This window comes from Typopeltis vanoorti, chromosome 10 (assembly GCF_054136105.1).
Source record: "Typopeltis vanoorti isolate ZY-2024b chromosome 10, IOZ_Tvanoo_1.0, whole genome shotgun sequence".
NCBI classification, from domain to species: domain Eukaryota; kingdom Metazoa; phylum Arthropoda; class Arachnida; order Uropygi; family Thelyphonidae; genus Typopeltis; species Typopeltis vanoorti.
Genome location: NC_143558.1, coordinates 4,941,853 through 4,965,137, shown reverse-complemented (window position 1 = coordinate 4,965,137; position 23,285 = coordinate 4,941,853). Strand labels below are relative to the sequence as shown.

Sequence of the window (23,285 nt, the reverse complement as noted above, 5' to 3'; positions counted from 1 at the left end):
GGGTTATCATGGCAGTTGTGCTGATGATCTTAGAATGTATGCTTCCCAAATTTGGGGCAGTCTCATGCACCCAAATTTGTTGAGGTTCGGGAAGTTTTTCAGAGCTGAGGCTGATTCAAGGAATAATCTTTCGTACTTATACTTGCTGTGGTGTAATAAAGTGGCCTTCTTCCAGCGTATTCTGTGATGGGTGTCCAATGCACTGTCAGCAAGTCCTGAGTGGCTGTATTGGTGGAACTGGATGTAGTCCTTGTGTTTGGATATCCTGACATTGGCTGTAGTAGGATAGTTTGCAACTGCAAGTTTCCTGGAATATACCAGGCCCCTTGCAACTGATCTCACATCATATAGGAAAAACATCTTCCTTCATAAAAAATAGTACACATTTCATAGAAAAAGTAAAAGATATATATATATTGGTTCAACAAACATCTTAGCAAGTCTAGACATTATCGGCTTGTTTACAAACGTCCCAAGACAAGAAATTTTGAATCTCCTAGAAGACCTCTTTCCTCCAGGCATCTTAGATCTTTTTAAACGTTGTATAAAAACAATACTTTTTTCACCTATCAAGACAGAATCTGGGAACAAAAAGAAGGACTGGCCATGAGTTCATCATTATCACCGGTATTAGCAAACCTATTTATGGAAAAATTTGAAAACAATGCTCTTAAGAATTACCATAAAAAACTAAAAATATGGCTACGCTATGTAGACGATATTTTCATCATATGGAACGAAACAACAGATGAACTTATCAATTTCAAAGATTATCTCAACAATTTGCACAACACCATAAAATTCACTTTAGAACATGAAGAAAATAGAAAACTTCCTTTTCTAGATATTCTATTAGAAGTTAATGAAGAAAGTAAACTCTCCTTCTCAGTATATAGGAAGCCGACAAACACAGGAAGATTTCTAAATGCAGCCTCACACCACCATCCTTCACAAAAAAGCTTAATTAAAACTCTTCGAGACAGAGCATACAATATCTCCAGCACACAAGAAAGATGTAATGAAGAACTAAAATGCTTAACACAAATCCTCCAACAGAATGTGTATGAAACAAAAACCATCAAGAGAATCCTTAAAATGCCTCCAACTAACAACACAATAAAACAGGATTACAAAAACGCAATCTCGCTTCCTTATATCAAAAATGTTACAGATAAGCTAGCCAAATTAATGAACAAACACAACATAAAAGTAGCCTTCCTTCCTATGTTAAAAATCTCAAGATTCCTACATCCACCAAAACCACCTCATCATCCTCTTATAAAACCAGAAGTCTACAAAATCTATTGCTCTTGTGGGATTTGCTACGTAAGACAGGAAGGAAGATCTGGAGAAATACGCATGGCTGAACACCAAAAAGATGTACAATACAAAAGAGAACAAAAGATGGGTCTTGCTTTCCATACCACTTCTAGTGGACACGATGTACTCTGGCAAAATACGATGATGTCATACATAGAAAACAACAGCTATATAAGAAAATTTAAAGAAGCTGCTAATATGCTGAAAAACCCAACCCAATGCATTAAGGTTTAATTCTCCATCAAGTGTGGTCAGCTCTAATAAAAAAATCTACCTCAATCTGAGCTCAGACAGTATGAACGAGAACAAGAACATGTGACATCGTCCAGTATTGTTCAACGTCAATAGCGTTTTATATCTGCATTCTGTTATTTGAGTTTATGAATAGCCAGATGGTTATGATTTGTATTTATTAATTTCTCTTGTTTAAACTTTTAAGTTATACTATTTACCCCTGAAGATGTAAATCCTACGATTTACGAAACTTGTCAGGAACTATTATTTCAGTATATTGTATAACTGAATAATAAAAAATGTGGTGTAATCACTGAAATATGTCTTTTGGATAATATGTATATTTAAACTGAGTTAAAAATGATTATATAATTATTAGTATGGTTGATAAATAATTAATACCTCAGAACTGGAAAGGACAAAGGCACTCTTCTTTTTAAATCTTTGCTTCATAACGATATCTTCTTTAACAGTTGGTATCCAAAATTTTTTTGAAGTTATCTTTTCTTGACGTGACAGTCCAAATCCCCACAGACTAAAATACTTTAGTCCACAGTAGAACAGAGGAATAAGTGTTAATACATATAGACCTTCTTTGTGGTAAGGTATATAAATATCACTATTTCTTTTCAAAATATAAGGCAGCACATCACAGTCTCTAACAGGATGATTATTAATGGCAGGACATACACTGGAGTAGGATGTAAATGCATCCATAAGTGGAAAGAATGACTTACTCTTAATACGAGCCATCTCAACAGTATCTTTAATATTACATAACAACTGACAGAAAATTGCTTGATTTTTACTGGTTACTCCACTTCCTTTATAAATGATTGTCAGAAGACAATGGGTATACTTCTTATCTGCAGAATATGACAATTTTCAATTAGTTAAAATACATTCACACACACAAGTATTTTCAAATTGGAAGTGATTACCACTTAGTAGGATAAAATTGAATATTACATTGAAAAGAACAATATGTAAAAAAGTTAAAGAATTAAACTTGAGCATTGTTTACAGGTGACTGTACTCAACTGTACAAAAGTTATTCAAGGAAAAATGAAACAGTTCTAAAACAAGAACTAAACCTAGGGCTTAGTTCTTGTTTTCAAAAATATCAATGTGAATACAGCAGTTGAACTGGATGGTATGTCAGCTCATGTACTATGAGAATGTGCAAGAGAAATTCTTTCTTTTAAGGTTACACGGTGGTCAGCATTCATAGTGAAGAATTTATGGAGACACAACAAGTTAGAATAATTACTTTACTTAATATTAAGAAAGTAACAATCGAAAGTAACTGTATTGAGGTCATCATCAGGAAAACATACATGTGTATAGGATACAAACTACATGACACTGCACTATACAAAAGTAAAATATACCTAAATGCTTATTAATCATTTACCCTAGCCTGACCTCTGGTGGAAGACAAACAGAACTACATAAAAAAATTTCTAAAGACCTCTTGTATTGAGATTTTCTTCTGTTAAGGATTGTTCGGGTTGCTATACATGTTGAAGATGGGTCCTCCACATTCTTGGAATAATTAATCCATCATTTTTGTTTCAGATTTGGATGATGTTTCAGCATTTCACAAGCATCTTTGAATTTTCTTACAAACCAGGTTTTGGTGGGTGTTAGGACTTCATGATTTTCCAGTCAATTCTGTGGCATGTCTGGTCTGTTTTACCATAGTGGAGGTATTTAATGTGACATTTGTGTTCATCTTTTCTGATTGAGATGGTGCGTCCTGTTTTCCCTTACAGGTACATTGAATTTTGTAAAACCCCTGGGTGGGCAAGGTATGGAAGAAGATCTTTGGAAGAGCTAAGTAAATTTCTTAATTTTTCCAGGGGTTTGAAGGTTGTCTTAATGCTGTATTTAAGCAGCATTCTGTCTATTTTTAACAAAATGCCCCTAATGTAGGATATTGCTATGGCATTCTTGTAATCTTTTTTGCTTTTAATGGCATTTTTATGGAGAATCTTGTGAATTTTTTTTTCTTTTTAGCCATTTTTTACAAATGTTTGGTTAATAATTTCAAATTCTTGGTTCAGAGCTTGTTCATTGGAGCAAATTGTTAGGGATCTGTGTTTGAGGATGCTGATGACTCCTAGTTTTTGTGTTGGATGGTAGTATAAATTTTTATCTATGTATTGGACTATGTGTAGGTTTGCAGTAGAGTGGGAAGGAAAGGCAATCTGAGGGAAGATGTGTGACGAGTGTATCTAGAAAAGGAAGAGAGTTGTTTTTGATTTTGATGGGAAATGGATACATTTGTGTTCTTTGTTCAGGCGGCTTAGGAATGTAATGCCATGCTGACCCTCATACAGTAAGATATTTTTATCTACCTTTTCTACCAGAGCTGAGACTCAAATTAAAGATCATAGTCAAAGCCATTGCCAATTCCCTTGCACATTCTTGCAAAATCCTAACTGATATCCCATCTAATCGAACAGCTGTATTTACATTGAGATTTTGCAATATCATAAGAACCTCCAATTCATCCACCTCTTCTCTTCTGCTGCTCATGTTAATGATATTGCTCTAACTCCCACCTGATTAACCCTCCTTACTAAGAAAGGGTATATGAGAAAACACTCTGCCATGGCACAGATTTAAGCTTCTTACTAAGCTTATCATAATCAACTACCTTGTAGTTCCACATATACCTCTTCTTGATTGAATAATCGTCATGTTTTACAATCTCCCAAGTCAAGACCACATGTCAGTTTTACCAATTGGAAGCAATGTGGTTATGGATAGCTCTTCTGATCCTATGACCAAGTCCAATACTCTCCCACACCTAGTTCCTCTCCATCACATGCTGTCTTAAGTAATTATCTCTTTGCAGATGTATAAATTCTATTTCCTTCCAGATCATCTGTGGAATTCCCAGACCTAGTAACTGTATAGTTTGTCTTACTGGCCTTAATCTCACACCAGACTGTTTCAAATGAAAGCCACCCGGCTGCCTGTTTCCTATTCTTTTTGGCTGTAATTCATCTGCTATGATATCATCAGCAGTACTCCTTATGTTCTCTATCTTCTCTGAAAATGCTAAACCCTTCACATTCAATCCCTGTAACTACATCATCTGCTGTTAGCCAAGTCTCATTAACTTTTGGCAGGGTTGCACTAATCAATGCTAAAAACTCCTCCCTCTTATTCCTGATACTTCTGGAATTAGTATATAGAAACCACAGCATCCTTTTAGTCATCCATCCACTTTTACTGTCTGAATTGCCTACCCTATTCGATATTTTTGGTTGAGAGTCTAGATTCTGCTTGGTCATTCTCACACTCACTCGCCTCATGGGTGCCTTCACACAAACTCACTTGCTTCCGCCCTAATTGCTTAAGCTTTCCTGAATTTTTGATTCAGCATGCTCGGTGAACAAACCTCTCTTCACATACCTAACACCAAAATCATTTAGATGAAGTCCATGAGCATTGTATAAATCCTTTTTTCCATCAAACACAGACCAGAGATCAACAAAACCTACATCATTTCTTCTGTACAATCTATGTATAAACTCATTGGCTATTACTGCCCTCCCCCTCAGTTCACCTCTATCATAGCATGGTGGAAGACTTACAATCTTTACCTATTCACTCTTCAATTTCGCCTCTTCTAACAACTCCTTTACATCCTCCCTCATAGAATACTTCTCGCCTCTCAAATTATTTGTACCAACCAAGAAAATCATTTCTTTCGACTTACCTTTTTGTATCTGCTGGGATGTAGTGGCTAATATTGTGAATTTTTGCACCCAGGAAAGAGGATTTTGGGACACTTTCATTAAGTACTCTCCTGATCATTTAGTTTCCATACATAATTTTCTCCTTAACTCATTTTTCTTGTTTGTTCAGTCACTCTTTATTATTCCTTTGGACCACCTGCTTCTTTTCTTTTCAGCTCTGCTAATGTCTTACTGCTGCTGCAATTTTTAAATTATGCATTTTGTCCTATGAAGGATAACATTTAAGCATCCCATTTCTTTATTAATATCCATTTTGTTCTCTATTTCCATGGTTGCACACTCGACATTAATAACATCATTTTTCATCTCACATCAGAATTTACTAAGTTTTTGTCACCTAACAGGCACTCACTTTTAAAACACTCAATACATACACTCTCTCTCTCTCTAGTTTCAAGTTTCTTTCACATAATCTTTAATTTTCTCAAAGAATACATTTCACACACACTGCACTGAATAAAATCCTGCAAATTCAAATTGCTGGACAACATGGTTTCTACCGCCATTGTTCATTGCATTGATGCCATGCCGACAATATCACAATAAATATGCTAACAAGACACTAAATGGTCTAAAAACATGAAAATCTACACAAATACAGTATAATACACTAATTTTCTAATGAAAAAAAAATACAATAAAACAGATAAATATCACTAGTTTTACATGGGTGCTAAATTACATGACTACTCACAATATATCTTCGAACTCCAGTAATACAGTATATAATAATATCACAGTAACTAATAGTATTACATAGTAATACTGTCAGTCGGCAGAAAGAATTAAAGGATAGACAGGCAGATGGTTTAATGTAATTTGTTGTTTCAAGGATACTTGTGACATAAGACTGAATGATATAATCATGTAACCACAAGAAAGATATTTATTTAACAAATAAATAATAGCAAATTCAATCATGTTTCTACTTCAAAATATTCCGTTTCATACTTAGTGATATAACATCACACGGCGTGTTCTAATTTTAACGATCTATTGTTAATATTCTAGCTTGTATTTTTTAAACTGTTCTTGTAATACCACTGAAGATGGTCTGCTATTTCCAGACCAAAATATTTGGTTAAATAAATATCATTCTTGTGGTTACGTGATTATATCATTCGGTTTAATGTAAAATCAAGCGTAAGACAAGGGTGCATGCTATCTCCACTCTTATTCATCATTTAAATGAATCACATTATGAAAGAAACTGGCATTAAACCTGATATTAGAATTGGAGATATCCAACTTGGCTCTTTGTTTTATGCAGACAGTTTATGTTGTACTCCTGAACACATTCACTGCAAGTCTAGGATTTTTTAACTAAAATCAGAAACAGCTGTAACAAATATTGCATGAAAATCAGTAATCAAAAGACTGAAACGATGAAAATAGGCAGGAATATAGAACACTTCAGCAGCAGTCTCAACCTATAGAACATGTAAAATATTTCAGCCATTTAGGCACAGCTTTTTAGTGAAGAGGACAAATGAAATATGAAAATAGACAACAGAATAAGCAAAAGCTTATGTGGCTGAGAGCCAGCTGAATAACTTTATACGGAATAGAAGTGAAATTAGCCAAACCACTAAACTAGCAGTATACAAGACAGTTTTCAAACCAGTTTTAAGTTATTTATCTGAAAGTTGGATTAGAAATAAAACACTTGGACAGAGACTAGAGACCATAGATGTGAGAGTTCTGATAAATTATGAGTTCTAAAAATTAGGAGAGTGAATAGATGGAATCTGTTCACTCTCCCAGAGGAAGACAAGATCTAGGTGGATTGATTCAATAAGAAGTGACAAGAAGACCAAAATATTAGACATGACGATACTTGTGTGCAGACAAATAATAGACAATTTGGAGGGTAATTGTTGGTTGAAGATTAGTATTAATGTAAACTTAATTATCAAGTGGTGTATAGTAGTCTATACACTACTTGAGGGTACACAGGAAAATGATGATGATGATCAGTATTTTAAGTCTAAGCTGTATTTTAGAATTTATATATCAGCACATTTATATCACCTGTCTAATAAACAAATTATTAGACAGATGATACAAAAGGTAACAAAATCTAGCACAGTAATGCCATATGTGGGCAAATAATTAAGAAGAGGGAAAGATCTCACCAATATTCTTCTTGAACATTTGGAGGATGTATTCTTTGAAGAACTCTATATATCAGGCAGCTTGTTTTAGAGGACAATGGTAGATGCAATGAAAAGGAGACAGGAAAATGTTCCAATAAGTCTGAATGGATGATAAAGTCTGAATGATAAACTGAATAGATGGACCAGCAGTTACAGCTATCCTTAAAAGGCTTAGAAGAAAGTGGAGAAATTATGGTGAGTTCAGCAAAATGAAACACATGTAAGAAAAGACATATCCTACTGGGTTTGAGGCTATACTGTGAAAGATGGTTTATATAATGCTCCTGTGAAATATGCAATTTTTATCTGTTGAACTCTCATTTCTTAGAATAAATAGTTTTTTAAAGCATATCACTACTAATTTTAATGTTTTTTTATTGCATTTGGTATATTTCCTGATATTCTGTTGAAATACTGAAATATTAAAGTCGCATGTACCACAAAATGGAATCAGAAATGCACAAGAACAGAGCAGCAACAGAAATGAATACAGTCTGAATAGTAAAATTGAGAACAAGCAGACATACAACAATGAACAGAGGCATGCCAGTACTGAAAATAATGAGGATATTGAAAATGAAACTGAAAATTTCAAGACTAAAACAAATTATTAGACAGATGATTCAGGAATTAGAAAAAGTCAAGAAACAATTACAGAGCATAGGAAAGGAGAAAAAAAAAAGTTAAGCAGCAAAAGAAAAAACAACAAAGCTGAAGCAGGTAAGATATTATTGTTACACAATAATAGGATAAGTAAAGTAAAATATAAAAAGGTATTATATGTTATCGTGATTAAATTAGAAAACATGAAACTTGTCCATCTGAGTCATGTAGACTATACAGGTGAGTTACAATACCAAAAAAAAAAAAAAGTAAAGAGGTAACTTATTATGTGTGTCTCTGAACACAAATGCTAGGGATATCAGGAACAAAGGGGTTGAGTTCCTTTTCTTGGGAAATATACTGTGCCCTAAAATTGTTGGCATTAGTAAAACCTGGCTCTCAAAGGTAGATATACTAACTGGTGTTAGTGTAAAGTTAAGTATTTTTAGAAGGATAGACAAGATAAGAAAGGAGGGGGGGGTTTATGCTAATGATATTGGATGATTTAAGTATAGTCAGGATATAAAGCTATGATTACAATACTAGTAACAATTGTCTTTGCAACAGTGAATTTGAAGCTATCTGGGGTGAGTTCAAATCCATGGTGGAATGTTGTTACAGACCCAGTGGATCAGTTGCTGTGAAGATAAAATGAATTGCCTAATCAATCTGATGGGTCCTAAATGAGCAATCACCATGGATGACTTTAATTATCCAAATAATGACCATGTATCGGTGAAATCTTATGAGAAGAATAAAGCTGAATTTGAGCTGTTGCAAGACGTCCATTTGAGCACGTGACAGAAGGAACTCAAGGTCAAAGAGTGTTAGACATGATTATACCATCAGAGGGACTTCTTGAAGACACTGTTCTGCATCCAGCTGGTCATAGTGATCATGCTGTACTGACTTGAAAAGTAACTAAGTATATGAATGTTCAAAAAAGATTATATGCTGAACTGCAAAGCAAGAAATTATAACCAACTGAGGAGAACACTAGGTTTGATTCCATGCTACTGGTTGATAGATGGAAAGGATATTGGTAATGCATGGGAAGTATTAAAAAAAAATACACCAATGATGCAATACAGGAATGTGTACCTAAAATTCAAAGAATGAATAGGGTAGGAGAGAAGTGTATGTACAATCTTATTAAACAAGAGATTATGTGGAAGAAATACAGTGCACATAGGAATGATGTACTTTATGCTTTTCATAACTTAGTTTCTTCATACAGTGTCAGAAGAGTTACAAGTATTGAGAAGAAAGCTAAGTGTGAGGATGAGAAGAAACTGGCCCTGCAAGTAAAGGCAACTCGAAAGAATTCTACTCCTGTTGCAAGTAAAAGAAAGAATATATGTGAAAGAATAACTCTACTGAATGCAGATGGTAATAGTCTGCAGATGAAGAAGAGATTGTTAATGAATGCCAATTTTGCTGAAAGTTATCACTTAGCTAATTTCAACATGGAGCTCAACTGACACTGTATGAAGAAACTCGTTGTATGGGTACTACAGCTATTACATACACTGAATATTTTTTACTAAATAATTTAAGGAAATTACAATGTCAACTAGGATATACTAAAATAAATTATTATTTATTTTATTATATCCTATTTATTTATTATATCCTTTATTATATATTATTATTTATTAATGGTAATATTAATTAATCTATAGTATATTATTATATATAGTAAATACACTGTAGTGTATTTACTACAATAATACACCGTAGTAAATACAAATATGAAAGGCTTTTCATGGAATCAGCTTCAGCCCTAAGAAACAATCCAAACCTCAACAAATTTGGCTGCATGAGACTGCCTCAAATTTGGGAAACCTACATCAGAAGACCTTCAGCCCAATCGCCCAAGAATACCAACATTGCCCGCTAGGGGGCACCATCAGAACTTTAGGAGAAATAATAGCTTCCTGCTTCTTCCTCACTTACTGTTTGTTGTGCCTGCGAGCACGTGTCTTGTTCTTAAGTTTCTTGAAAATGGCAACGTGACGTTGCCAAAATATTGAAGTATATTAAAATTTATTTTAGTATATCCTAGTTGACGTAATTTCCTTAAATTATTTAGTAAAAAATGCATAACCAACGCCTAAGCCTTTCCATGAGAAATAATCTTAATTAAATAAGAATAATTAAATTAAATCTAAATTAATTAAATCATAAATAAGCTTAATTAAAACTCTTCGAGACAGAGCATACAATATCTCCAGCACACAAGAAAGATGCAATGAAAAACTAAAATACTTAACACAAATCCTCCAACAGAATGGATATGAAACAAAAACAAAGACGTACAATACAAAAGAGAACAAAAAACGGGTCTTGCTTTCCATACTACTTCCACTGGACATGATGTACTCTGGCAAAAAACGACGATGTCATACATAGAAAACAACAGCTATATAAGAAAATTTAAAGAAGCTGCTAATATGCCAAAAAACCCAACCCAATGCAATAAAAATCAAAGTTTAATTCTCCATCAAGTGTGGTCAGCTCTAATAAAAAATCTACCTCAATCTGAGCTCAGATTGTATGAATGAGAACAAGAACACGTGACATCGTCCAGTATTGTTCAACGTCAATAACGTAATATATCTGCATTCTGTTATTTGAGTTTTATGAATAGCCAGACGGTTATGATTTGTATTTATTAATTCTCTTGTTTAAACTTTAAGTTATACTATTTACCCCCTGAAGATGTAAATCCTATGATTTACGAAACTTGTCGGGAACTATTATTTCAGTGTTTTATATAACTGAATAATAAAAAAATGTGGTGTAATCACCGAAATATATCTTTTGAAAAAGGATAAAGATTTGTCCTATTTTCAAGTACTAGAAGAAAAATATTTTAAACGTCTAACTATATCAAAACGTTTTACATCGTCCACTAAACAAGATAATGATATATTACAAGCTTCTTATAATATTTCATTATTAATCATAAAAGTGGGAAAACCACACACAATTGGTGAGGAATTAATCTTGCTGGCAGTAAAAGAAGTAATAAACACTGTGCTTCATAAGCCAGCGTCAGATATCATCAGGAAAATTCCTTTGAGCAATAATTCAGTGCAAAGAAGAATCGATGAAATGGCTGAAAACATTGAAAAATCATTGTGCGATTATTTGAAGACATGCCAATTTTCCATTCAACTCAATGAATCAACTCTCCCAAATAATGAACCACTACTCTTATCATACGTACAATTCATAAAAGAAGAAAAAGTTTGTCAAGAATTATTATTTGCTAAAAACTTGGAAGCAGATACAAAGGGAGAATCTATGTTTAATATCATGAATAAGTTTTTTCAAGAGAAAGCAATTCCTATTCGTAATATTTTGTCTGCTGCTACTGATGGTGCTCCAGCAATGACAGGATGCCACAAGGGTTTCATAACACATCTGAAACAAGCAGTACCAAATGTACTCACTATACATTGTGTTCTTCATCGTGAACATTTGGTTGCAAAAAATTTAAATGAACGCCTGCACACGTCGCTCCATTATGTTATTAGAGTAGTCAACAAGATTAGAAGCAATTCATCGAGTGACAGATTGTTTAGCCAACTTTGTAGTGAAAACAATGAAGATTAAAATTGTTTGCTGCTTCACATAGAAGTTTGCTGGCTTTCAAAAGGTATTTGTCTGAATTGATTTTAAAATTTGTTTGATTCAGTACTAGAGTTCCTAGAAAACAGAGACGATGGATTGCGGGCCAGCCTGATTACATCCAAAAATGACATCGCTTATTTGACAGACCTCTATAAAATATTTAATGAAGTCAATCTACAACTATTAGGTGATGAATTGAATTTAATTAAAACAAAAATCGTTATTGCCACTTTTGTAGGGACTTCATCTGTTCAAGTGGAATATGGGCCGAGAGGAATATAGTCACTTTTCAAATTTATCAGCAGTGTCTCTCAAAAAGGAAGATTTACTTACATACTGCCAACACTTGGAGGTTCTCTGCTGATTTCAATGAGCGATTCAAGGATATTCTAAACATGAATATACCAAATTAGATTCTAGATCCTTTCTCACATGTAAGCACAGCAGGATCATCAAATTTAGAAGTGGAACTCATAGAACTCACAACAAATGAAGAACTAAAAATAAAATTCAAAACTGGATACCAAGAGTTCTGGCTTCAAAAATCAATACCGACACTGTACCCTGGATTATGGGAAATAGTGCAGAAAATTTTAATTGCATTTCTATCTTCTTATTTGGCTGAGCGTGGGTTTAGAGCTGTAGTGAATTTACTATCTAAGAAAAGGAACCGATTGCATATAACTGAGCGTTGCGATTTACGACTGTTTTTAACAAAAGTTGAACCCGATACTAATAAACTTTTAAAAATGCACCAGGCTCATCCTTCACATTAATTTGTTATTTTTTCTTTGTATTTTTGCTTTGTAAGTTCGAAATAAACCATCTAATACATTTGATGATGTTTTAATTATTACAATAAGATTCTTACTAATGCAATGCAATCTCTTAATTGTATTCCACATTTTCATATTTAAACCATTGTATGAAACCGTGCATAATGTTATTCGAGCATACATTTTACAATCTTTACATATGGGCTACGTTTCATCAAAATCGGTATAGCAATAACTGTCTTCAAGATGAAGCATATATTGGCCACTTCTTTTTAAAAATTTAACGGCATAAGCAGTAATGCATCATTAGTTGCTATTTATGTCAAAAATATCAAACGGCTTGAATGCGGAAAACTTTTATTATGGGGGGAGGGGCATTACAAAATTTATGTCTTGCAAAGTGGGCAGTGGCCTGAAAAAGTTTGGGAACCTATGTTCTAGATGAATGTTAGCAGATATCCTAGTTTGACCATAATAAGATATGTTACAGGAACAAGGAACTTTGTAAACACCTGGAACTGATAGAGGAGGTAGAGGATACTTGGGGAGAGCAGATGAGGGTAGCAGTTTTAGATGAGGTTTTTAAGCCGTGTAGAGATGGTATATTTTTAGAGTTCTGGCTATTTTTTTCTGAGATGCTCTGGACATAAGGAAAAATGATAGCATTACTATAGTCAAGATGTTGAGAAGGGTGGGAGGAGCAATTAATTTGGTGACTTTCTAGCATTGCAGCCACTTGATGAAAAGTCTGGTGAATAAAGGAAAGTTCAGCAGTAAGATTATTCTTGGTAAAACAGAGATTGAAGGCTCTATTACCAAGGGTTTTGATAACACCATATTGAGAGGGGGGGGGGGAATGATGGGAAAGTTTGTGTATATATCTGTCTGTGTGGGTGGGTTTTCTGTAAACTGAGAAAGCCATTGGGAAGATGCAAATAGAATATCTAGAAAAGGAAGGTTATTATTATTATTATTTTCTTTTTCTATAGTGAACTGGATTCTGGGATGCAGTCTATTAAGATGGAGGAGGAAGGAGTCTAACGTGTCTGGGCGACGTGGCCAAATAGAGAACACATCAATGTATCTTAACCAGATAGAAGGGTTGTGAATACAAGTATCAAGAGCAATTTTTTCAAAATGCTCCATATAATAATTAACTAGAGGGAGGTCATGGTTTTACCTCAATTTTTTTATAAATAGTATCTTTCCAAGTGAAGCAGCCAGAATGAATGGCAAAATTAAAAAGGTCAATGATACTCTGCACAAAATAAAAGGGCAAAAACTATTATGCTTAATGACAAAAAATACAAATTTGAAATACGTTTCTTAGAATCAGCAGCATCTTAAACTTCCTGAACTTTGAGAAACTAATTCTTAGGCCTCCCATCCAACAAAGTTAAGGATAGCCAACAGTGCAGATAGACAGTGCCCCTCTTAAGATTTGATCTTTTTCATTTAGTGTTTGTGCAAATTTGTGCATGTGTGTTTGCAATTTTAATAGTTTCCCTGATGAAGTCTCATGTGACTGAGATGAAATATATGAGTGATTAAACATGTTTATTTATATGTGCTGTATTTATTCCAGGGGTGCTTAAGGGTCAAAGCTGTATAACTGAGAGGAGACCTCCACATAGCCTTTAAAGGAATGTGGAGAACCGACCAGGGCTACTGACCTAATGTCCAATCCTGACCTTCTCGTGGTGCACCCTGTTGGGTATCTACTTTGATGCTGAACGAATGAGGATGGGCTGGCAATTTGGGATTTAGCCGACCAAATTGTATTCTTATTGGTTAAACCAAAATAAAAAATGATGGTACAACATGACAAAATTTCATGCTGGCTGGGGCGTCGCCCGGTTAAACAAGGCCCCCGTTGTTTTCGCCAGGGAACCAGGGCGAACAGCGAAAAGTCAGCTACTGGAACAAATCTGAAAACAAACCCCAACTCAACATCACCAGAGTTAAAGATCGGTACTATCAACGTAAGAAGCCTGAATGGCAAAGAAATGGAGCTAGCTGAGGAATTAGATAAGTACCAGATCGACATAATAGGGGTGACTGAAACAAAAAACACCAAAACTGGCGAAATCTTTCTGAGCAATAAATACAAAATGTTATATTCAGGCAATGACAATGAAGGAAAAGAAGGAGTAGCCATAGTATTCAACACAAAATATGAGGCTAATCTTCTTGAATGGCAGTCAGTCTCAAGTAGAGTAATGTGGGCAAATATGAGAATGGGGAACTGGACAATGAGACTTATTTGTGCCTATGGTCCCACAGAAGGTTCTACTAAGGTAGAAGTGGAGGAATTTTTTGACGCTTTAGAAAAAGCAACTGACACAATGAAAAAGGAAAAGTTGATCCTTGTTGGGGATCTAAATAGCAGAGCAGGAAATGATTGTGAGACATACAAAAATATTTTGGGAAAATTTGGAGAAAAGAGCAAAGCTAATAATAATGGCAAATATCTGTTGGATTTCTGCTCAGGACATGGACTGGTTATTACTAACACCATGTTCCAACATAAAAATGCGCACAAATTCACATGGAGAGAAGAGGCTAGGAATAAGAAAAGTCTCATTGACTATGTTATTGTTGATAGTGATGTTTTCTCCCTGGTGCAGGACACCAGAGTCTACAAGAGGATTTGAAATTGGAAGTGATCACTATTTAGTCTTGAGCAGGATAAAATTGAATTTCATATTGAAAAGAATAACATGTAAGAAAGTTTTAAAGCGAATAAAAGTTGAGCAGCTCTCAGATGTGAACTGTAGACTAAAATACAGAAATATTATTGAAAAGAAAATGAAAGAGTTTGAGAACAGGAATCAAACCTTGGAGATTCAGTGGCAAACTCTGAAGGAAACATTGATTGATTCCCAGAGAGGCATGTGGTGAGGTTGTGTGCAAGGATAACAAAATCAGAACTCCCTGGTGGACACAGGAAGTTAAAGAGGCAGTGAAGGAAAAGAACAAAGCATATCAAAAGTTCCTGGCAAATAAGTCAGCTTTTACTCTTACAGAATACAGAGACAAATGTAAGAAAGCTAAACAGTGGGTAAAACTAGCTAAACAAAAGTCATGAGAGGACTTTGGCAAGAATATAGAAAATAAATATCAAGAAGGTGGCAAAATATTCTGGAGGTTGTTGAAGAAGATTAGGAATGGAGGAAAGAGTGCTGTAAAAGGAATTAGAGATGATAAAGGTGAAATGAAAACAGGAGAAAAAGATATCCTTGAAGTATGGAGTAATTACTTTGAAAAACTGCTAAATGAAACAAGCAGTGATGACAGCACAGTGATAAAAAACACTGAACAGGCATGCAGTCAGGAATACATATCCATACTTGAAGTAGAAAAAGCCATCAAAGGCTTGAAATGTGGAAAGGCAGCAGGAGTAGATGATATTCAACCAGAAATGCTGAAGTATGGTGGTATAAGAGTCTTACAGTGGCTGCACTGCATAGTTCAGAAGGCCTGGACAGAGGGACGAATTCCCGATGATTGGAGTAGAGCTCTCATTGTACCCATATATAAAAAGGGAAATAAAACTGCATGTGAGAATTACAGAGGTATTTCCCTACTGAGTGTTCCTGGCAAGATCTATGCAAGTATACTTGAGAAATGGTTGAGAAGAATTGTGGAAGAAAAGCTTGGTGAAGAACAAGCTGGATTCAGGCCAAATAGAGGCTGTCAGGATCAGATCTTCACTTTACGACAAATAGTCGAGAAAACATGGGAATATAACAAAGATCTGTATTTAAGTTTTGTCGATTTGGAAAAGGCATATGACAAGGTGCCAAGAGAGAAGCTATTCAATACGCTACGGTTGTATGGTGTCAGTGGATCATTATACAAGCAATACTTAGTCTTTATTTGAGTTGTAAGTCAGCAGTTAGAATTCATGGAAGTACAGGAAGATGGTTTAATGTTAAATCTGGTGTGAGACAAGGATGTACATTATCCCCTCTGTTATTCATTATCTGTATGGATCACATTATGAATGAATGTGGTATTAAACATGATATCAAAATTGGAGATGTTAATGTCAGCTCTTTGCTTTATGCGGATGATGTTATACTTCTAAATAAATCCGTTACAAGTCTGAAAGATTCTCTGACTAAATTGAATAGCTGTTGTAATAGATATGGTATGAAGGTCAGCAATAAAAAGACAAAGACAATGAAAATAGGCAGAATCATTGAAAATGTCAACTGTGTTGTGAATAGAGAACCTGTGGAACAAGTAAAACATTTCAGCTACTTAGGCACAATTTTCACTGAAGATGGTAAACTAAATATAGAAATAGACAACAGAATCAGCAAAGCTGGTATCGTGGGAAGTCAATTGAATAAATTCACATGGAATAAGAAAGAAATTAGTTGGAACCCTAAATTAGCTGTATACAAGACTGTGTTCAAACCAATTTTAACTTATGGATCTGAGAGCTGGGTCAGAAGTAAAACACTTGACCAAAGACTAGAGACCGCAGATATGAGAGTCCTGAGAAAGATTAGAGACATTGAACAGATGGCATCAATGGCAGTATCATATTAAAAATGAGGATATTAGGAAAGAACTTGACATTGTCAGCATCCAGGAATGCGTTAGCAGAGCTAATCTCAGATGGTATGGTCACTTAAATAGAATGGGAGAGAAAAGATTAGCAAAACAAGTGTTCTCTGCCTGGTTGGCAGGAAAAGGACCCAGAGGAAGACCAAGATATAGGTGGATTGATACGGTACAAAGTTCCTTAGACGATAGAAATATAAGATCTGATAATGTTGGAGTCTTGACAAGTAACAGACTGATTTGGAGGAAAATTGTAGATAGGAAGTTAGTAATGATGTAATTTTTTCATGTAGTACTGTCATATCCTGTACACCCCTTGAGGGTACATGGCAGGAATTTGATGATGATGTATTTATTCCGTTAAACCCGATAATGAGTTCAAACCAGAATGAAAGTCTAAATAGTTGATTCTTAAATTGAATAAGTATTTGGTAATTAAGACTGATGTGATAATTTGCAAGATGCTAAAAAGGAGTTCAGTTGAACTGGCTGCGTCTTTGACCTGGTTGTATAATTTTAGTCTCAGCACAAAGAAAATGTTACAAGAATGGAAAGAATAAATCGTGATTTTGTTTAACAAGTGTTGCGTAAAGACTGATATATCTAATTATTGACATATTGATATCTCTGGAGTGGTGGCGAAGATTTTGGAAAAGTTGGTAACAGCTCAATAGAGAAATGGGCTGACAGAGAATCTATACTTTACAATGAATAATGTATATTTACTAAGGGAAGGTAATGTTTGAGCAACTTGCTTACATTTTATAATAATGTTATGGTTGAGTTTGGAAATGGATACATCATGATACTTTTGGACTTCGTGCTGAGGCTTCTGACAGGATATAATATGAAGGCTGTTAAATAAGTTGGAGGTTATGGGATTGGATTATAAACTATTATCTTAGATAAGAGGATGGCTGACTGACAGTTATCAAAAAAGTGGTAAGTGAGGATGTGAGTCTGGAATATTTAAGGTAGCTTCCCACAGATCAGGCCTTGGTCTATTGTGAGTCAATGTTTATAATAATAACACTGGCAAAGATTTCACAGAAGAATACAGCTATCTGCTGATGATGTTGAGACTGATAGCCATTTTCACAGACCCACAATTACAACTTTTTCAAATCATTCTGCAAGTAGTGCATGTCATTTGGATTCTTGATTACCCTACCTATCTTTGCATCATGCAAAGATAGGTAAATGTAACATTATGCACTTTGGTGTAATAAGATATCCTATGGCAGGATTATGCTATATGTAATTGATGAGACTAGGAATCTTGGAGTTTTAGCAGATAGGAGGTTGAAGTGCAGACACAATGTAGCCAAGAATGCAAATACAACCAGAGCATAATTGCAATGCTGAAACAAACTGACATTTAAGGATAAGGAAGTTATTTTGCCTCTTTAGAAGCCAAGATATGAACTCACTTGGACTACTTTTTCAGATCTGGACTCCTGATTTCCTAAGGTGATGCAGATACAGTGGCGAGAGTATTAAAGATAATATCAGGGCTGTGGAACATGAAATGAAAAATGAAAATGGGAGATTCTGTGGACTGCAGATATTAGTAAACATGGGAAAGAGGAGTGATATGATGGAGTCCAACAAAATTCTGAAAGGATCATGAAATTTTTCATTTTATGGAGAATGGAGAGAGAAAGAGAGGGAATGAATACAGTCGAGAAAAGGATGATAGTCAAATTTTCTCTCATATAGTGGTGCATGACTGGAATGGTTTGCCTTTGGAGGTGGTAAAGGCTGATAGTGAATGAAAGGAAAAAAGTTATGACAACTGATATGAGAGTATGGGTGATATGTGACCTTCCTTGATGAATGCCTAACTCCTCAGAGGTATCTGATAATAATATCAATAGTAGTATATAAATAAATGATATATAATATAAAATAGTAGAAAATTATTGTTGCTTGACATCTTTTTTGAAGTACCTGAGGAAGAAACAAACAAAAGGTTAATCTTTTCTGTATATAGAAAATCAAAGGCAACTAGAAGATACTTACATGCTACCTCACACTACCACCCATTCCAAAAATAGGCATGATAAAAACATCACAGGACAGAGCTACATTTCAAGTATGCTATAAAAAACAGGAGTGAAAAATTGCATTGCATGAGGCATACTCTCACCCTCAATGGGTACAAACTGAAGACAGTGAACAAAATTCTAGACAGACCTCTGACAGATCTATCTAATAAACAAAATTTCAAAAATGCAATCACATTAGCTTACATCAAGAATGATATTATGAACAAAGGTGCATCATTGTTTCATAATTACAATGTTCCAGTGGCTTTGTTCCTAATGTATAAGATTGAGGTTCTCACATCCACCAAACCCTTCACATCCTCCCATAAAAGAAATTAGACGTACATAATATTCATAGCAGAACTGACAAACAATGAAAAACACAGCTGGCAAACAATTAACGAAAATGAAAAGTAAATAACTGAAGAAGAATTAGAAATCAGCCTGAAAGAAACAAGAAACGGAAAATCACCTGGAGAAGATAAGCTAGGTTCAGAACTATATAAATACGCAGGAACAAGATTCAAAGAAAGACTCATTATTTTTAAATAAAATTTACTCAACTGGTATCCCCCCAATAGAATGGAAAAAAGCAATTGTGATTCCTATCTTTAAGAAAGGTAATAGAGACGACCCTAAAAACTATAGAGGTATCAGTATACTAAATTCCTGTTACAAAACATATAGCAGAATCTTAAATAACAAACTAATGAAATATTCCGAAAACTTTATTCTAGAGGTACAAAATGGATTTAGAAAAGGACGATCATGTACAAACCCAGCATTTTGCCTAAAATTAATAATAGAGAAAAGAAGAGAATATAATTTAGAAACACATATTGCATTTATTGACTTTGAAAAAGCATTTGACAAAGTTAAAAGTAACATATTATTTAACATATTAAAAGAAAGACAAATACCAAATAATATCCTAAAAGCTATCAAAAGTATATATGAAAATAATCAAATACAAATAAGATTAAATCACAAGCTATCATATACAAGAGAGATAAACCAAGGGGTCCGACAGGGATGTCCCCTCTCAGCAACTCTTTTTAATATCTACTTAAATGAAATAATAATAAAATGGAGTAAAAATTTACATCGAGGAATTAAACTTTCACCTACAGTTAACTTAAACACTCTCCTCTTTGCAGACGACCAAATAATAATTACAAATTCTGAAGATAACTTACAGAAAGCTATTTTAAATCTAAATGAGATATCCAAAGATTATGGTATGATAATATCAACGGAAAAATCAAAAACTATGGCCTTTAAAGGACAAGATCCAGCAAGAACTAAAATAGTAATAGATAACAAGATCTTAGAACAGGTGAATTCATTTAACTGCCTAGGATGTATGATCACATATGAAAATGAAAAAGATATAAATGTAAAAATTGCAAAATATTTAAAAATAACAGATGTAATTAACTCTATATTTATACCAAACCTAGTTCAAAAAACAAACCAGGCTAAAAGTATACAATACATTAGGCCTACCGGTCTTAATGTATGGAAGCGAAATCTGGACAATAAAACAAAAAGACAAACAAAGATTAACAACAGCAGAAATAAAGTTTATGAGAAAAACTGCAAAGTATACCCTATTTGATCACAAAAGAAGCGAAGATATTATGAAAGAATTAAACCAAGAACCAGTAATAGAAAAAATTAAAAAATATAAACAGATGGATGGAACACGTTCAAAGAATGAAAACAGAAAGATTACCAAAACAAGCCTTAAAGTACAAGCCATTAGGAAAAAGAAAACCAGGACGTCCTCTTAAATGATGACTTCTAAGGCCAGAAAACAGGCCATGCTAGGCCTAAATCCTTGATACGTATGATGATGATGATGATATTCATAGCTATTGTGGCATTTATGTCAGATGGGACAGTCTGGAGAGATCTGTAAGTCTGAACACAAAGGATGTTGAATAAAAAAAGCGCAGATTGGGATTAGCCACCCACACAACAAATACAGGCCCACAAGTATTTTGGCAAAAAAACAGAAATGCCTATATATTGATCATAACTATTTTATAAGAAAATTTAAAGAAGCCTCAGAAGAGTTCCATGCACCCACACAGTATAACAAAATTTGATCTGCACTAATAAAATATATAACAAAAGTGAAACTGAGATATGACATGATCTATGCCACAGAACATGATAGCAACAACTATCCTAATTTGAATGCTTACACATTAGTTAATACAACTTTTTTTTTTTTTTTGGTCACTCTGTTTATGTGTACTAGTCTGTTGAAGTTCATGAAACATCTCGCACACTTGATGATGTAAATCCAATGACTTAAGAAACTTGTCAGTTATACTGTTTATTTTAATAAAATCTAATTCTGTTCAAAACATGTGGTCTCCATACTGGAAATTAAATGAAGATTTGCTAAACCATAGAAATATTTTGTCATCAAAATCTGACCTTCTCAGGAGATCTGAGCATTATCAAAGGTAAGGGGGGGGGGAGATGAAGTGAGACCATGCTTATGAATAGACAAAAGGACTTTGGTATTTTGGTGGCAATGAAGTTGATGAGGATGTCCTCACACAAATGAAGGATAAAAGGATATCAGAATTGCTTATGGAAGATCCTGAAGCTTGGAATATTTGTACACTAGAAGTTTTCAAAATAAAGAGCAGGATTGAAGCATACTGTCAATCAGCAAAATAATCAGTGGTGACATTCAGCTGGTTTGCACCGGTTCAGCAGAACCGATACCTAATTTTTGAGTTGGGTGAACCGGTTGCTAAAATGGCACTTGTAATCAGGGTTCTCTTTAAGGTGGGTGCCTTGGCAGTCGCCCAGTGTGGAAATCACAAATTTACATTCCTTACTCTTTTTTAATGTTCATCTGCGCAACAGCATATTCCAAGTGCCCATCGTAATGTTCATTCCATCCATAGGTGAAAAAAATTAGACGGAACTTTACTTGTAATATTTATTTATTCATTTCATAAAACTCGTTATACCTTTGATGAAAAACTACATTTTTATTCCCTCATGTTTGTTACTTCAGTAAACAAACATATAACGTAAAGAGAAAAAGTGGCAAACAACCAGGGGGCAACACGCTGTCATTTTTATTATTATTATTGTTCAGGGAAACTCCAAGGAGTCGACAGAGTCATCGAGGGAGGCCCTAACATCATGTCTGGAACAACTATTCGACATTCACACAGTATCTATCATATCTTGCCTTGAACTCATTCACGGTCGTAGCACCCACAACAGACTCTGGAAGTTTATTCCACTCATTCACCACTCTCCAAGTAAACAACCTAGCTCTAACACCCTTGTCAACCACGCTCTTGCCCAGCTTCCATGCATGGCCCCTAGTCCTCCCACCACCAGTCATATTTTCAAAAATATCTTCTGGATCAATCTTATAAAAACCCTTCAGTAATTTGAATGTCTCAATCATATCACCCCTCCTTCGCCTATTGTCCAATTTCTGCAACCCACAAATCCTCAACCTATTCTCATAAGGTTCATTCCACAGACCTGCTATCATCTTGGTCACTCATCTCTGGACCCTCTCCACTTCCTCCCCATCACGAAGAAACCCTGGTGCCCATAACTGGGCACAGAAGTCCAGATGGGGTCTTATCAAGGCTCGATACAGAGGAACAACAACTTGTTTGTCTCTGCATGTTAAAGTATTTTTCATAAGCCAAGTGATTTGGTGAGCTGTTTTAGTTACTTTTGCAATGTGCCCCCTAAACTTCAACTCCCTATCCACCAGCACTCCCAAATCCCTGGCCTCATCAATCTCCTGGAGTACGGTTCCACCTATGCGATATACTGCTGCTATTCTTTTCATCCCAAAGTGCATAACCTTACACTTTGCCACATTAAACTGACATCCATTTTTCCTAGCCCAGTCCTCATTTGTTTCAATTGGTGAAAAAATTGTTTCAATTTGTGAAATTTTGGGCTTAACACAAAGCTGAAACAATTTGTTTCAGCTTTGTGTTAAGCCCAAAATTCCCACAAGATATTACGAGTGCACTGGTGTTCCATGATCGGTAAAACCAATTTATTTATTTATTTATGCTTATGGATACATGAAACTGGTAAGTGAAAAGTGCAATCACAAATTTCCAGAAACAAATGAAAATCTTAACATATAAAAGT

General features: G+C 34.7%; 1 protein-coding gene across 4 annotated transcripts in view; it reads right to left on the bottom strand.

Moving 5' to 3' along the window:
- The window catches only part of LOC150102142 (uncharacterized), a 385,716-nt gene that overhangs the window by 247,825 nt on the left and 114,606 nt on the right, over positions 1-23,285 (bottom strand). For all 4 annotated transcript variants that reach the window (XM_090399664.1, XM_090399665.1, XM_090399668.1 and 1 more), the window contains exon 6: positions 1,957-2,420. In XM_090399664.1, the coding sequence (XP_090255790.1) occupies positions 1,957-2,420 (464 nt within the window). The remainder of the gene's footprint in view (positions 1-1,956; positions 2,421-23,285) is intronic.